Below are 18,301 nucleotides of genomic sequence, written 5' to 3' on the forward strand. Positions count from 1 at the left end.
GAAGTGTATAATCATGGTTATCAGAATGTTCGTGATCCATTATAGAGGAAATATTTCCAAAGACAAGATGGGATCGGAAACGTCGTTTTTATAAAATATAATTAATCATCAATAAATGTTATTTCTAGTTGTAATCAAAATAATACTAAATAAAAATTAAGACAGGAAACAGCGATTTTTTTATTGGCTAGTAAATTAAGAATAGATTTACTGACTACATATTTTGTGTTTCTGTTTGACTATCGAAAATATTTTATAAACTGTTTGAAATTAATATTTGAACCATTTATTAAATGTATCGTTAAAAAACTTTAATTTTTTCTTATCTACTAGGGGTATTATAAAATATAAAAATCGTATCCAAATATCAGATAGCCACGTGACAGCTAGAAAAAGCTTGAAAAGTAAATCCACTTGGAGTGGTCTCCTTTTACTGAAAAACAAAAACACATTCCAGTATTTTACAGTAATGGCTAAAGCTAGCCTAACGCATTATTTTTAAAATGAATTACTATTAACCCTCTATTCACTAGTTAAATACAAAATAACAAAAAACGAAGAGAATTTATCATCTTCAGGCTTCAATGTAGTTATAGTCATGAAGTTATTTGATTCAATAGTTAAAATTTGACTTACTTTTGATAGTACCAAGAAGCCTATTAGGTTGTCTGTAGTTGTTTAAAAGGAAGTTTACATGTAACACTAAATAAACATAAGTAATCAATGAAAATGATGGACTCGTGATTTAGTGACGAATATTACAGTGGAAATGCGGCAGCCCATCGTAGGAAAATAATCTAAAATAAGCAAATTTTTTCTGAAGCTTCTAATAATTACTGTGTGTTTGAAGGGTGCAAAATAAAAGTGAGAGAAATGTCAAAGTAAGAGTGTATATAAATAATTGAAGTAATTTATTTATATGACCTAAATAGAAAAGGTTTTTTGGCGTAATTAAAGTTGTTCAAATAATTATTGGATCTACGACGAGGATATAGCATAGATTGAAACTAATGAAATGTTTCAGTATTGTTAACAGTGGCCATAATATTTCTTATTTGAACACTTCTTATAGAAGTCTAAAGGATATGAATCGACTCTTAGCTTTCTTTCTCTAATTTGAAATTACTTGTTCGTGTTAAAATATCATCTGACTTTCTATCAGCTTTAGATTTTTCTGTTCTAAGTATATTTTTTCTTTCATAAAGTGGTTGAGTAGAATAGCAGTATAATATTACGTTATTTAGAGATGGTTTTCATAAAAACAAGATAATTTAATTTAAGTATAAATTTTTGTTTATACTCAATGGTGATGTTTTGTTTCTTTCACTAAAATAGTGACTCAGGTATCAACAACACATAGCTGTACACTTAGCAATAAATTTTGGTATAAAGTCAGACTGGCCTGATGAATATTTTTCTCACCAGATGGAATATTTTAACTTTTTTGTTTGCTTATGTAGACATGGCGGGAAAACAGAAGTATTATGCTTAACGTTAACCACTCTTTCAAGGTAATACTCAATATTGTATAACTGTTTCGTTATTTGGTTTACTTTAAAAAGAAAAAAATAGCTACTAGATGTATGGCAGAACTTGTGCACACATGTGAAGATATCCAATCACTTTATTGTAATTTTTTCTAGAAAACCCAATCATATTTTTCAGGCTGAGACAAAGTAGCTTTAAGAACATGATCCATTGAATATTAACAGTTTTCTTTGTTGTTGGTGGCTCTTAATAAGAAAATGAATGGCATTCTTGTATATAGACCAGTAAATGTTTATTGAAACATCTAATTGATAAGTATGGAAGAGATCCTGCTACCCAATCATAAGTTACAAAATTTCTCATTTTGATGGTACTAACAAATGACTAATTTGTCTACACTTAATTCCTGCCTAAAACAAAATATTAAAGGGTACCATCGAATTTTTTTATTAATTCATAATAGACATATCCACCAAGAACAATAAGTATTATTCAATTTGACAGTACTGAGTCTCCTTTCAAAAAATAGAAAGTAAAACCTAAATTACATAACAGAATGTGATTTATGAACCATAATTTTAAAAGTTATTCAGCAATCTTACAATTCACCAATAAGAACATTCAAATTTCGCTTATTGTATCTGTGTGCCCCTTCAACGTCAAAATGCTTCTCTAAAACATAAGATAACCGATCACTTTGAGACGGTGTGTTTTTCTTTCTTTCTTTTTCTTTACAATAGAGAATTGTGTTTCAGTTATTTTGATTGATTGATTTTGTCGATATTACGTGTTTTACAAGTATCAAGTTCCTGGAGAATAACTTTTAAAACTTCCTTAAATGTAATGGCATATTTAAGTTACTACGACCCTTTACAATCATTATGGAATGACAAGTGTTGAACTGGGGCTGTGTTTTGTCTATACACTTCTGGTCATCTAGCTATAACAGACTTTATGCTAAAAAAAATCCATCACAAAAGCATGGTAAATACAATTCAAATACCTCAAAACCCACTATAAAGATGACTTCATGTGAAAATTTAAACCTCGCTTGATAAATGTTTAAATTACTTCAGACAATATAATTATTGAAATTCCCACAATATAATTTATTTTCCTTGAGAACTTGACTAGCCCATGAATGTTCGTATGTCATGTAAAAGCTAAAATATAAAAAATAGGATTTTTTAAAACTTCTGTTGAATTTCAAAAACCAAAACTTTACTTTTTCCGTTTCAAACCAGGACCTAATCACTTACACTCCTTCAGATAAGTTTTTTCAAATCATTTTTCTAAACCTTTTTTTGATGCCTCATAATCTCAACAAAACTTCCAACTATACTGACAGTTTAAATAATATATTTAAAAAATTAGATCCTCCGAATGCATCTACAAAAATGATGCAGAAAGAGGCGTTACACCGTAAAGTAAAAGAGAAAACTTTACTGCGAAACGTCTTGCTCAGTCATTGCACTTACCGGTGTTTCAAGAAACAATATATTACTCTGCCATAGACGCTTTTCAAAATGAAAATGTGCACATCTGGCTAAAACAAAGGAAAAGTATTACATCATAGCAAGCAGTTCGACTTATTATGGAGCTGAAATCCACCAGTGTTGTTGATAGACAGCTCAAAACAGCTATCCGTTCTGAAATAAACATTAGAAGGGACAATATTGACTTATCTACTGATTTGTAAACATGTGAAAGTAAACTACTTGAGATTTACTGTAGCGAATTAAATCATAACACATCCAAAGAAGAAATACCCGAAACTAAAATTTGTTTTAAGAATACTAAACTACGGCCTACAAGCAGTATTCCATTGAAAGAAATCTTTCACGTCAATGATGCAGAAATATAAACGACTCTGTGATAGTCACTGAATACATTATACACTTGTATTTAAAATGGAAATACTGTTAAAACGCAAGAATAAGATAAAAAGAATAGTGACGATGTTAATAAAATTCAATCGGGTGTATTGTAGAGACAAATTATAGTTGGAGTTAATGTGTCCACCACGGGTATCAAAACCGGAATTTTATCGTTAAGAGTTCTCTGAATTACCGCTGAGCCACTGGGGGACCAAAAAATAATGGAGTAATACAAAGAAACCCGTGCCACATGCTGATTGTTTCTGGATCTACAATCATTATTCTGCAGTAAGAGTTTTACATCTCGGAATCGAAGAATTAAAATTGTCTTTAGAAATAAAATTACTGGGTGAATTGATACTAAATTTAAGTTGTGATAAAGGTCCAGCCAATGGCTAGTTGAGAATCAATCTTGTCGTTGGAAGTTTTCCTGTACAACATAATGTGTAGGTGATAGGCATAGAAAATGAATGCATTTGGGGGATAGATTTAAGGAGAAATATATATTTAAGAGAAAATTTACTTTTAAATTACTATAATGTATGACTAAAAATATCCATTTGCTCCATATGTTGAACGTTATGCCTTCTTTGTTTATATTATTTGTTTGTTTCACAATTTTTGCGTAAAGCTAGACAAGGGACTATTTGTGTATAGCTGTCTCTAATTTTGAGTGGTTAATGCAACCATGACCGGAAGTATGGAGTGCGTTTTTGTGGCATGGAGCTACAAACAATTAAGCCTCTGGGCACTTTAATCACTATACCACGCTCAGCCCACAACGTATAGAGATGGACGTGTAGTGTGCTAGAAGTGGTAGCATGTCATTATAGAATAAGATAAGGTGTAGTTCTGCCGGTGACTATCTTAGCAGACAGTAATCCTTATATTTCATGGACTAAAGTACATTGAATTCATCGGTATTCACTAAAACTAGTTGACTAAATCGTCAACCGAAAATTACACAGCAGGAAGAAAATGAGCAAAATTGCATTTTATTCAAAAGCATTTTTCATCCCAGTAATCGTCTGAGAGCTAAATAATTTGTTATTACAAAAGTGCATCAAAATAATATACTGTTGTTGATGTTTTAATTTCTAAAAGGCTAGTATCAAACTGTAACTTGTTTGTAAACAAAAAATATATGAAAAAAGATCTTTAGAAGAGCCAGTTGCGAAAATTACAAACACATATTGCAGCAACACTCCTCGATACAATGAGAGTTGATGTTATTTGTCTAATGTCCAAGTTTAATAAATGTGATGAGAGTCAGGCATAACTTAGGGCAATGTTTCTCAACCAGTGGGTCGGCATGACCTAGATCAGTGTTTCTCAACCGGTGGGACGCAAAGCAATTTGAGGTGAACCGCGAAAAAGCTTAAGATTAGATGATAATATTTAAAGAATGTTGCAATACAGCAAAAAATGTAACGCAAACTCCATAATGCCTCGCATAATGCTAACTATAAATTCATGTCACGACCACAAACCAAGCATAGCAACTATAAAGCAACATTGCCATACGTGTCACACTTCTATAATTTTCTAAGGTAGGCTGTGGAAAATTTCTTGACATTTAGGTGGGCCTTGCTACTAAAAAGGTTGAGAAACGCTGGCATAATGGTCATTGTGCAAATCAATACACATCAATGTTTAACTGTGTCGAGTTATTAATGGAAGTGATTTTTTTATTGTACAAGCAACAGCTAACGTTCATGAAAATAAAAATAAGAAATAAGGAAATAAAAATTCCCGAGTCATTCATGAAAATATAACAATGTTAAAGGTAATACAGCGAAAACTACATATCAAACATACTAACACTATCACTTTTACTTTAACTAACTTCTGACACTTACAAAAATATATATAGCTCACTACAGAAAGTAATTAACAAAGTTAAATCTCTGTAAAAGCCGAAAAGGAAACACACATATAAGCCTAACACGGCTTTCTGGACTGCTGATTTTATGATATTCGACTTTTTCTTTTTCTTCATCCAATAGGCTATGGTATGCGTTTTCTGTGAGTGTGACGGCATATAGAATAGGTATGTTACTGAATCTGTTGGTGTGTAGTAGTGCATGTCTCTATTGTCTACGTGATTATTTAGCTATAAATAGAAGCCGTTAATATCATTTTGCGAATAGTGAAATATATTATCACATACTGAAGGATTCTATTCCTAACAACCAATTCCGGCCATTCCTATTCGTGTGCTTTTCGTAACTTGATATTGATCAAACTAAATGAAAGCTGTATACAGCTAACTTTCTTTGTTGTAAACTTTGTTTCAGCAACAAAGTACAGACTCATGTATGTAATCAAATTACGTAAACCTAAAGAAATGCATTACATCATAAGGTGGTGGGGTGATGTCGGAAGTAAGACAGGAAGTTCCAATATCATACTTTGCTTATGGAATACATTATAGCTATGTGACTGGTAAGGGCCGGGCCAAAAGAATAATATCAAAACAGCTGATTTTTAATTTATTGAGTAGTTAGAAATGATTATCCACAGATAAAACTCAATTCAAGCTTATAATTGGATCAAAGTTCAAAGTAAAAACGAAACAAGAATGGACAGAATGGTAGGCACACCCACTTTGAGGTTGCACCGTGTCAAAAACCACCAAGTGTTGTAATGTTATCCCATCCATTCCTACCTTGTTTTCTTACTTCTTGGTGCTCCCATTCTTACTTCCTAATGTTTTTACTTAAAAAAATACACTTGTCTCATAGCTTTTTTTTTATATTAAATCTCGGCCTAGGCCTCTCCTTCTCGTAGCTGTTCTTGGTGCTAGGTCTCGCGAATGACTGTAAAATGCTTATAAATTTTTGTTTACATACTGTTTGCAAAGTGTTTGAGATTTTAATTTGTATTGCACATCTGGCCCATTCCTACTATAAGAACTACCGTACTTATGATACAATTAGTAAGAGAAAGTGATTATAGAAAACAAAATAATATTTAAAACTACCACCATGTTTAATCTTATAACAGAGAAGTGATGTTAACGCAAAATATTAAGAAGGCCATTTAAAAGTACAAACACTCATATTCCAAATTTGTTTAACATTTGTCCATCCATAACCGCAGGAGATGAAATTAGATAAAAGTGTAAATTAGTTTACATCTTAAAACCATAAAAGTACAATAATGGATGGCTAAGAATTCCATACTACCCAAAAGGAGAGTGTATATATAATAGACATTGCCATACGTGTCACATTTCCATAATTTTCTAAAGTGGGCTGTGAACAATTTCTTGAAATTTAAGTGGGCCTTGTTACTAAAAAAGGTTTAGAAACGCTTGCCTAGAGCTTAAACCAGAATATGACTCTGAACATGAATTGCAATTTCAGCTGTAAGGACATTATAATTGCGACAGCCAATCCTACTATTCAGTTAAGATTAGTTTCATAGGCGGCAAGCACCTTTAAGTAGTTATCCTTCCTCTGGTCAAAATTTCTAAACTAGGGAGCTATGCCTGAACGTGGGTGTTTAGCCCATATGTAAAGTGAGGTGCCTTTCAAGTTTAAAATATCAAATACCCTTTTACATGATGTTAACGATTAACTATTTTATTAAGTTCCAGAAGTGTATACTTTATCGTATTATAAATTAAACAGCGCACATTTATGTTCCCCAATGTTAAAATAGTGTGCATTTTTCTGTCTTCTCTTGTGAGTATGCTTTCGTTTTTACTTTTTCTTCGTCCATTTCAAGCCCTAAACTGAAACTTTCAAACCCCATTTATTACCAGCGCTTTTTTTTTTCTTTATTAGTATTTCTAAGCTACTGTAAAACTTCGGTGAGTCAGAAATAGTAAAATATTTGTTTATTTTATTTTAGTATATAAAAAATAAATTTGTCAAAAACACAATACCCAGTACATAGGTGTAAGAGTCAGTATTATTGGTAAGGCTAAAGCCATACTACTTTTTGGCCAATCTAAATTGCATCAAAAAAATACAAATTTCGTCCACATCATCAGTGGCTTTAGATAATATTTATTTTTTACATCACGCTAATAATTAGAACCAACTTTTCCTAGTTTGCAAACTTATCAGCTGGAAGGAGCCCAGAAGTGGCCACAATGACTGTAAAAACTGTAAAATAATTATGCAAATGTTTAGTTTATTGGAAATAGGTCACTCATGAAGCAAATAAACCAAAAAATTAACCAACAATTACACATAAATGTAAATGAGCCTACGCTGCCACATAAATAGAGAGCACCAAAAGGGTAAGACAGTGGTCGTGTAGCGCATATATTATTTATACACCAGAAGATCATTACAGATGTCTTTATTGTGAAGCTCTAGAACTGATCGCCTATTGCATTTAAAACACTTTCACATTTTTCTTCTCAGCCTGGATACATAATATGTAAGAGTATCTAGGGTTTTATCCAAAAGACATAAAACAGCAACTTTGTTATTGGTTTTTAGGACACAAGTTATGGTCCACCAGTAGCACAGCGGTATGTCTGCGGACTTACAACGCTAGAATCCGTGTTTCGATACCCGTGGTACACAGAGCACAGATAGCGCATTGTGTAGCTTTGTGCTTAATTACAAACAAACAAACACAAGTTATGATTCACGTAATATTACAACACAAATCCGGGTTTTATTATATTTCGCGGGTGAACTAGTGGGTTCATACATCGCAGTTTCTAATGTCATTATTAACTACATGGAATAATTTTTCTCTAGCTCGAAAAAATTCTAAGGTGTCTGTACTAATCAAGTTCCTTATAGTACAACAAGTATATGAACGTTTCAGTCAGCTAGTAGTATTCTACATTCATAAGTTCCAAGATTTGTTGTATCATTATGATTTTTACAGACACTTTTTTTTCTGGAGTATACACAACAGATAAGGGCGTTTTTGCTCTGATGTTAAGATCAACTTAACTGTGCCTACACTTCATGGTGAATTTGTATGTGATAGTTTTGATTAACTCTCTACGTTCGGTTGCTGCATATAAAATTTGGTTATGTCATCAGTTAAATCTGTGTACTTTATTTTGGTTAACATAATAATGCAGATTGCATTGTTGTCTTGAATGGAAAATGAAAAATACAAACAGAAAATACTTACTATAAAAAATACTGCTTTCACCTATGTTATTGTTGTTTTATTATCTCGAAAAACAGAATAATTTTAAGTTCCCTTTACTTTCTCTTTTGTGTTTATCAACATTATTTGATTAAATCAGATCGCTACTCATTTTTCAACAGTAATGATACTAGTTTGTATATGATTTATAATCGTTCTATATTAATGCCTCATTGACTCATCAGTGAGCTTGATAGCATATGAAGCAAAAATTCAGGGCTCGATCCCTAACGTATGCATAGCGCAGATAGCCCATAGTACAGCTTTGCGCTTAAACAAAAACAAATAAATCTTTGTTGATAAACATAGAATGAACGTGATATAAGTTTCTTAGAATTCAGCCACTCTTTGTATACTTTTTGGGTGGTATGCACCAAAATGTAAAATAACGGGTCATACATTAAATTTGTGGTATACAGAAATTAAAGTCTGTCATTACGTTAATGTTACAAATTGTTAAGAAATTAAGAAACGGAAACCTTTTTTTGTGCAATGAGAACTGTCTCCGGTATATTTTACAACTGAATTGAATTTATCAGAAATCGTTAAACTTGTATAAGTTGTCAGCTCCATATTGTTAAAACCAGAAAAGGTGATAAATCTGCTCATGAAATTAGGATTTAGACCAATTTCTATATACCTGGTATGTTTCGCTCTTCATTCAGAAGTGATTGCAAGTCGAATATCTCTTTTTTTTTTTGAGAAGCTAAGAGATAGTTGTAAAAAAAATTAAGTCTAGGGAAAGAACCATTTGATAAAACTGTACAATGCAACAACAATAAAAATTTTGACGCAGAATAGACCATTTTAGAAGAAAGTACTGTGTCATATAAGTTATAATCTATTGTAAGTGTGAAGTATTAAATAAGGTACAAAATATCATTAAGTTAGGGGTGATTCATCTTGGTTGGAAGAAAATAATCATTCGTGTTTGTCTAACAAATTTTGAATAAATGTTACTTGGCTTATTGTCTTTGTCCTCTGTGTTAACGCAAAGAAACTAACAACCAAGAATATCAGCACTCTTGAAAGACAACAACCATCCTATAACCTGTAAGGACACATTTTTTGAAAGAAATAACAAGCGTAAAGTCTGGAACTTATTTAACGTCAAAGTATTCACGAATAATGTTGACAATTACTTAATTTTCCTCATTAATGGGAATTGAAGAGTATGATGTATAAATCTTAACTCAACATATAAGAAAAAATTGAACAAACTACTCAAAATATTATTGAAATGAAAAGCTACTACCTTTAGTTAATATTTTGCATAATATATCATTTTTTTATCCACTTTTGGTTGTTGTTGTTTTTTTCTGTTTAGCCGTAAATAAATAATCTGTCAATTCACGCATATTGATATGTGCATGAATAAGTAACTACTATCGATTCTAGAATTTAAATATATTATAATGTTGTTGAATTTCCTTTAAATACTAAAACTTTCTTTACCGTTAAAACTTGTGTACTTGAGAATGATCACGCCAACGATCGAAACATTGTTGTGTTTGTTTTAAAAATAAATCTTACTTACTTATTATAAAAGCTGTAACTTGTAAAAAAAAATACGAAATCATGGTTGTTAATGACCATTATGGCGAGACAGAATGGCTTATAAAGGCATTCGTTATTTGTTGCCCTTGAAAAGGCGCATAACTGCAAATGTTAACTTTTGTTGGTTTAAGGTATCTAATATATAGTATTTTAAGGAATTCGCCTTTTTTTATTGCTTACTTTTTTCCTACTCTGTGTCTGGAATGTTTTTAGTTGACCGCTATATTAGAAGGACTAATTCCATTTCAATACAATGGCCTGTTTATGCTAACATAATGCCTTGTTATCACAGAGCAAACCGTGGCGCCATGGGTGGCATGTTTAGCGCCTGTGAATTTAGCTCACGTCGAATCTCTAGCCATTCAACTATGCAATGCAGCCACTGTTAGATTTACTATTAGAAAAATATATCACAAAACCTTCCATATATATAAGAACATACATATAATAAAGCAACAAAAAGACGCAAAGCTTTGAACACTCCAATTTAAAACCTAACTCTAAAATATCTAGGATATTGGCAACAAAAGATCATTTCCTCACTGTGAGGACTAAAACCACCTAAACAGCGTACCAATAATCTAGAACTGCTTCTGCCATTGTCAGCGTTTGCAGGTTGGTCGTCCAATAGAAAAACATACCCACAAGCGATGGCGAACAAGTTGTAAATATCCCATTCAACTATACACAAGATAATTTACAAACGGTTTGCCTTCGTAAAGAAAAATAAACCACGAGTGCACAGGCATAGTGGTGAGATAGATTGCAAAAAAACTGTACAAAAACTGGATGGTGCTTGAATGTACTTGAACAACTGTAAAAATAAATGAATAATTTGCAACATGACACACAATATATACAGAAAGTTCTTTTATCCGGCCTTGCATTATGGATGCTGCAGGTTTCTGATGGAATGATAAATTTAAACTGCGCGTGCAGGCCACGCCTATGTTACCGACAAACTGCAAAATTGGAAGATCACATATTCGTGCAACTATGCTGCTAAACACACTCCACAGTTTCAGCTACATACATTCATTATGAGAGTGACAGTCAATCTTCTCGTCAAGTTTAATTCCATATAAAAACCTTGTAACAGTGAGTTCTGTAGAGTGACTATCTTCACTTCATTCAGTTTATACAATGTGCATATAAGGTGTCATTGGGTTGAAAATAACAATATTAAAAACTACAAAGCAGAGTTTAATACTAATTAATCTCAGGAGAATATATTGATAACACTTATATCAGATTAAATTCCTACATTGTTTGGTCAAGATCCCAAGAAAATGTGGCTACATCACGATAAAGCATCAAGTCACCTGTTTATAGCCTACAGCACTTCATTTTTGCGAATCAAGGAGAATTAAACCGATGTTCATGCTATCCCAATACTACACGTAACTGTGAACCCACCTAATCCACATCCGTGGCCTTCTGTAAATTTGATCAGTTTAAATGTAGACTTTAAAGTTGAAATCCAAATATTGTGGAGGGGTTGTGGAAAATATGTTAAAAGTCGGGGTGTAATATTGGCCTCATTATCTTGCTATAATGGAAATTTTGGCGTCAGAGGAAGCAGTTCTAATTGCATCAAGTAGTTACTGATTTTGCGTTACTTCTTTTTTTTTTGTCAAAACACAAATCCCTTAGTTTGTTTCAAAACATAATGATTAGATTGTAATTCTTTAAAATTAACGAAGTCTCATTACAGTTATCATTTTCGAATCATCTAGTATTTGTCTGCAGCATATTCCACTATATAAAACAAAACATTTTACCCTGACGTCAATGAACTTTATCGTAATGTAGTAGCCTCCTGTCTTCGACATACCTCAAACTATTAAAACCTACAGAACTAATGTTATTCCTTACGTCATATATATATATATATATATATTATCTATAAATAATAAACCATCTCAATGATGACTTTTTCGAGGAATGGACGGAAATATGTTCATTTTCAATGCCAACCATTTCGCTAAAGAAAATAATATAAATAAATAAAATGAAAATTCCCCTCCAATAGAGGGTGTAACACTATCAAGAATACAAAGTATAGTCATCTTGTACTGTTGTAGCTTATAGTTGATACAATGGAGTTAAATTTACTACTAGCGATAAATTTCAGTAAAAAATAGACCTGTTACATATAAGTTTTGAATATTTCAAAAACCGACAAAGATTAATCAATAGATACGTCAGGTACTATTCATGTAAGTATGTTTATTATAAAAAGTCTAATGTAAGTTATACTATTATTATTACTACTACTACCAATTGGTTTTCGTTCTCCTTCGCATTCTTACTCTTAGTCAGTTAAACGGCCTAAATATAAAAACAATACCCGATATTTTGTTTCTGATGATAAAGCCTAGTTTTTTAAGTGTTTGCAAAGGCATTTATAAAACTTCGTCCTAGAAGCTGCTACCTCAGTACATGTAACAACTTAAGCCTAATGATTTTTTAACGGTAAAGCTCTTAACTTCTATTTCTAAGAACGAATGTTTTATGACGTTGTATATAAAAAAGTCTTAATTTTAAAGTAGCTATTGTTTTAAGTCTTTAAAGTGGGTAAACAGCCAGTTACAAGTTGAGTAGACCTATTAAGTACTGTTCTGTAAAAAAAAGTTAGCTTCAATGTTGCTTGAGAATAAAGATCATTGTCAATGTCACTTTGTGTAAGAGTTTACATGACCTGTCATTTAGAATACTGTATTTTGCTTGTTCTCTTGATTATAAGATATTAATCTGGTGAAGGAATACATAAAAAGCTAGAACTACCATAAAATAAATCCACAGTGTCTTACAAAAGTTACATTTATTTTAGTGACTTACATCAATCATCTGCATTAAAACTAAGCTCAAAGCATTGAAACAATGAAAGTCAAAGCATGAAATCAGTGAGATTTTAAACAAGCACTTCACATACATGTCCATATTTATGGGGAAGAAGAGCCATAATTTCTTATCCCCAATTATACATAATATAAAACTTGCTTGTAAATTGTTTTTGTCTTTTTAGTTGACATTTCACATTACATAACCATCTTGTAAATGTTTCTATGAAGATTTCTTTTAAAGCACAATTTGTAATATGCACACATAACAAGGCTCTCACAACAACAAAGCCATCATTCATACTACACTGTAAAAATCTGGGTCCTGTCTGATCCCCTTAGACACCCAATGTTGGGCCTGGTTTGTACTTGGAAGGATGACCATCTGAGAATACCAGGTGATGATGGCACTATTACTTTCTTACGGCCTGCAGGTGGTTTGGGTGCTTGACTCGCAATCTGAGGGTCTCTGGTTCGAATCCCCATCCCATCAAACATGCCCACTCTTTCAGCCATGGTGGCATTACAAAGTGACAGTCAATCCCACTGTTCATTGGTAAAGAGTAGAAAGTGGGTGGTGATGACTAGCTACCTTCCCTCTAATCTTACACTGCTGCATTAGGGATGGCTAGCATAGATAGCTCTTGTGTAGCTTTGTGCAAAATTCAAACCATACCAAACCAAACTCAACAACAATGCTTCCATTTGGCTAATTATATCTAATGAGCAGAGCTAGCAAGATTGCCATGAGCTTAAAAAATTAATTGGTTGGCACAGTGCAGTATTGATATTTTATTATTATTATTATTATTATAGAAAATAACATCATTTTATTAATAATAAAAACCTTTATGGCAGTTTGCTTGAATTAGAAATGTTTGTGGCAATTAGCATGTTACCAAAAGTTTCTTGATTTCAGAAAAATTCTTGTTTGGAAGATTATCAGTATTATCTCTATTTCCTGAAACTGTAAACCTATTAGCCTGACTTTTGTTGTTAGGAATAACATACCAGTTACAAATTTTATTAATTTTGAATACCAAGAAAATGCATTTGCTAATTTTTACATGTCTTCATCTCAGAAATTCATGTGACAAATAAGGAGACAGAATTTGCAAAAAACAAAACATATATTTTATTTACTGCATTAACAACATGAATACAGAAAGTTATCCATCTCTTGGAGTAGGAACCCACAGAAAAGCTGTGTTTTACTAGATTAACCCAATTCTTTCTGATGAGGGAGTATGCATAACATAGCTAATACACTATCAATAGAATTTTTCACAAAAACTCAAGATAAGAAAATCAGTTGTTAGATTTGAATGCTTAATCGTATAACCTTGAAACTAATGCTACTGTTACACTATATAGCCTTTGGAAGAGTATATATATATATATATATATATATATATATATAGTCACGAGGAAATCTCTTAACAGAAGCTACATGTAAAAACATTTCGAAAGTTAACTTTTAATTAACAAATCTAGAAAAGCATTTCTTTGCTTTACCAGTTTGTGAATTTATATGACAGAACTGTCACATTTTTTTTGGATGAGTACATCCCAGTTAATGTTGCATGTCTTGACATTCAGAAAGTTGTTATTGATTTCTCACAAGTGGTTTATTGGTAATTTGGATGCTAATCAAACTGACAAAATGGTCAAGAAGTGGACTGAAAATTGGCTTTGTGGTAAAAAGCTGATTATTAGGCAAATTAACTTTCTTGTTAAAATTGTTAATTTATGAAATGGTTCAGTTTCCCATTTGTTTTGGAATGGGTTGATAATTTTTAAGTTATTGTTTGATAATTTTATGGATATGAGAATTTTAGGCTGGGCTGGCTTCTTTGTTGAATGATCCAGAGGGGTCGAATGACCTTTTGTCACATACTATTATATTTGTATTTTCTCAAATTTGAATTTTTCTGACTGAAAAAATTTGTATTGTGGGGTTCATCAAAGATTTATTGTAGAACCTTTAGTGTTCTTTATTTATAATAATGAAGAATTGCTTTATTAGCAGTGGTATTTCTGAAGTTGCTTTGATATATAGTTAAATGGTAGAAAGAACTGTTTATTTTATTCAAACAGACCTTGAGATTCTTAGAGACTGGGCAGAAAATATTCTGAAAAATGTTGAAAACTGTAAAGAAATGCATTTGGGATTAATAAATTTGGAAGATATATACTGCTTTAAATGAGCATTTTTGTTGTTGTGGAAGAAGAAGGATTTTGGTTATATTGTTGATATAAGTGTACAAAAAAGCAACTAGGGTTCTTGGTTTTATGTTTTTGTCTTTATAGAAATCTTGAAGAACAAAAACATTATATATTAGCTTCTTTTGGAGTAGTATGTCCAGTTTTGGTCCACACACTACAGAAGAGATATCAATGTGTTGGAAAGAGTGCAGAGATGGTTTGCTAGAACAATTTCTGGTTGAAGTCATATAAGCTGTGTGAAATGGCTTAAAGTTTTGAATTTGGATTCTGTATAGGATGCAGAAAATTAAGAAAGTTGATCAGTTGCTCAAAATTTTTAGGAGGTTGGATAGTCTTCCTAGGATTTGGCTTTTGAGTGAGAGAATTAAAAAATTAAATCTTTGAATTAATGGAAATAGGTTTAAATTTTGGAAGCTTAAATGCAGACTTGTGAGAGAAAATGTTTGTTTATTTATAATGTCAAGACTTGTGCAGTGGTTGTGTAGTGATGTGATTTGGGCTATGAATGTATTTAAATGTGAAGAGCTGTATATAAGTGTATTGTGTTTAAAAAATTTAAAGTAGAATTTTTCAAATTAAGCCTTTTATCTTTATAAGGGGTGACCTTGATAGATTTTTTTATTACTGTCTCTTTTAACATATAATCATTTTGCTCATTTTTAGTTATTTTTAGTTTCAGTTTTGTGATAGATGTCAGTAGAAGTGGGAAAGCAATAAAAAGAAAAAGAGTTACTAGTGAGGACCACGTGTAAGTTCACAATACTGTTGGTATTAATATCAGCTCTTTTGTATACAAATTAAGTGAAAATTGATTTACAAAAGTATACAGTTAGCTACCTGACTGGTTTCTGTGTACCACTTGTGTCATTTTCATAGTATACTGTGTGAGAACAGCAACAGCTACTGGTATTATTTCTTCTATCCAGTTTTGTTATGACATAAATCATATTTTGTTCTATTAAAGAATGTTTTCCCATAATAGATTCAATTAAAAGCCTGTATCATTGTTTATGAGTCCAGTTACATAAATAGATAGAGTAACTTAAAGTGTAATTGAAGTCCAGATAATAAATGTAGTTCAACGGACTAAAAAATTATTGAAACCTGAAATGAGAATTAGTAGAAAGGGTGTTTTAATATCCTAGATTCCACTGAAATATTTTTTATGGTTGCTGCCTTTCATGATGTATCAGACACAATACAAAGTTATTATTGAGACATGTTCTATATATAACAATAACTTGATTCAACCTGTTTCAAAATGTTTTTCTTGTGGAGATTTAGTTGAATTAGTCCTAAGAAGAAACATCTTTTTTTTTAGTACTTGTAAGTGGGGCTTAGATTTGAAGTGATATTTTATTCAGTAATTCATAGTTGCCATTATTTAAGTTTTATGTTATTAAAAAGATAATACTTTCTCAAATGTTTCTGTTTATTTCTTTCAAGGTGGAATACAGTTTTTGCCCAAATCTTTCAGCCTTAAACACACATTCAAAGTATATGATTTTGAACACCTAGGAACTTGTTTTTGCTACAGGTGCTGTAAAACTGGTGGTTTGTTTTATTTACAAATTGGATTAATTAATTGCTAGAAGCACACATGTACACATGCGTTATATACTTTTCTACCCCTTGATATGGCTGATAATATTTCAAGCAAATAAAAAAAAAGGTCTTAACTAAAAGGGGATATTGTTTTGATCTGTTGCTGTTAGGTATTTGTAACTCCTAAATGATACTGATGTCATATACTGTAGTTTTAAAGTATTAAAATTCTAAATATCAAACATGATATATGAATTTAGTTTTAAGTTGTTATATTCAGCAATAGTAATATTATGTGTTTGAAATAAATAAAAAAGCTCAAACAAGAACAATTATTAACTGTATGAAAATTTTACTTTGAAATATTTGACTAAGAAATGTTCAGATTATGCATGATATAGTTAGGCCATATGGACTTTGAAATAAGGACATATATAACATACAGCTTTGGAAACCTAACTGTAGTGGCATATTTAAATTTGATCAATTTCTCTTAAGAGTTGTAATTTTTCTAATCATTTACATTACAATGAGGTTTAAACAAATGCCTTAGATTTTCTCATGATTTGGTTTAACTATATTCAAAATCGTATGCGTTATTTAGCAGTTTTTTTCAGCAAAACTGGATAAACAGGGCTGGTTAACAGTATACAAGAAAAAAAAAAGCACATAAATAGAATGTAAATAAATACCTGTTAGCAAACCAAAATTTCAAAAAATATTTCTTGGTTATTTGTTATAATTGTCTCCCTTTGTTTTATTTGCTTAAGTATACATGTTCTTGTTCTTTGGATTTGTTTATTAATTAAGTTGCTTCAAACTTTGCAACTAAAATGCTTTTGGTTAATTCTTTAGAATGCAGAAACCTGCTGCTGGTAGTGTTTCTTCTGGCCGTCCGATTAAGTGTGTGGTTGTTGGGGACGGAACAGTAGGAAAAACATGCATGTTGATATCATACACTACAGACAGCTTTCCAGGAGAGTATGTTCCAACAGTGTAAGTGTACTGTCTTGTTTTTCTTATGCATTAGATAAAAGTGGATTTTGTATCATATATAAGTATAACCAGTTGTTTCTTTAGAGTATTTTAATCTAATTATCAACTTATATTAATAGATTTATACCATAAATTAAGCAATTTGATATTTAGAAATACTAACATTATCCAATGTGTAATGCACTTAGATATTGCTTAAGAATTGGTACATATCTGAACAACAATAAGTTTTGTAAATAAAATTTAATGAAAAGAAAACCAAAAATATAAGTGTGTGTAATTCAGGAACAAAGATTTTTGTAAGATAAATAAAACTTGAAGATTTTGAAACAGATGCTGAAAATGGAGACTGAATGTTTTAAGTATTTCCTTCTATGGTTTGGGTTAAAGAATATGTGATGGCCTAAAAATAAACTCATATTTTTGATTTGAAGTTATGAGCTCTAACCAGATAAAGACTTGTTGACAAACTATATAACTTTGTATCCATATAGTTAATATCATGTTTGTGTGTGTGTATATATATTTTTTGTTTGTTTTTTATTACATACTTTTTCATTCAAGAATTTGTTATTAAAATAATTAATGTTATTTTGTCTGGATAAAGTTGATATGATTTATCTGGCTTATTGGTCAGAT

General features: G+C 31.3%; 1 protein-coding gene across 1 annotated transcript in view; it reads left to right on the forward strand.

Moving 5' to 3' along the window:
• Window positions 1-12,122: 12,122 nt before the first annotated feature.
• LOC106461195 (ras-related protein ced-10-like) overlaps window positions 12,123-18,301 on the forward strand; it is a 20,925-nt gene continuing 14,746 nt past the window's right edge. Inside the window, exons 1-2 of the mRNA XM_022388057.1 lie at window positions 12,123-12,271; window positions 17,522-17,662. Of these exons, the coding sequence (XP_022243765.1) occupies window positions 17,523-17,662 (140 nt within the window). The 5' untranslated portion in view covers window positions 12,123-12,271; window position 17,522. The remainder of the gene's footprint in view (window positions 12,272-17,521; window positions 17,663-18,301) is intronic.

The sequence above is a fragment of the Limulus polyphemus genome, unplaced genomic scaffold (genome assembly GCF_000517525.1).
Source record: "Limulus polyphemus unplaced genomic scaffold, Limulus_polyphemus-2.1.2 Scaffold912, whole genome shotgun sequence".
Classification (NCBI taxonomy): domain Eukaryota; kingdom Metazoa; phylum Arthropoda; class Merostomata; order Xiphosura; family Limulidae; genus Limulus; species Limulus polyphemus.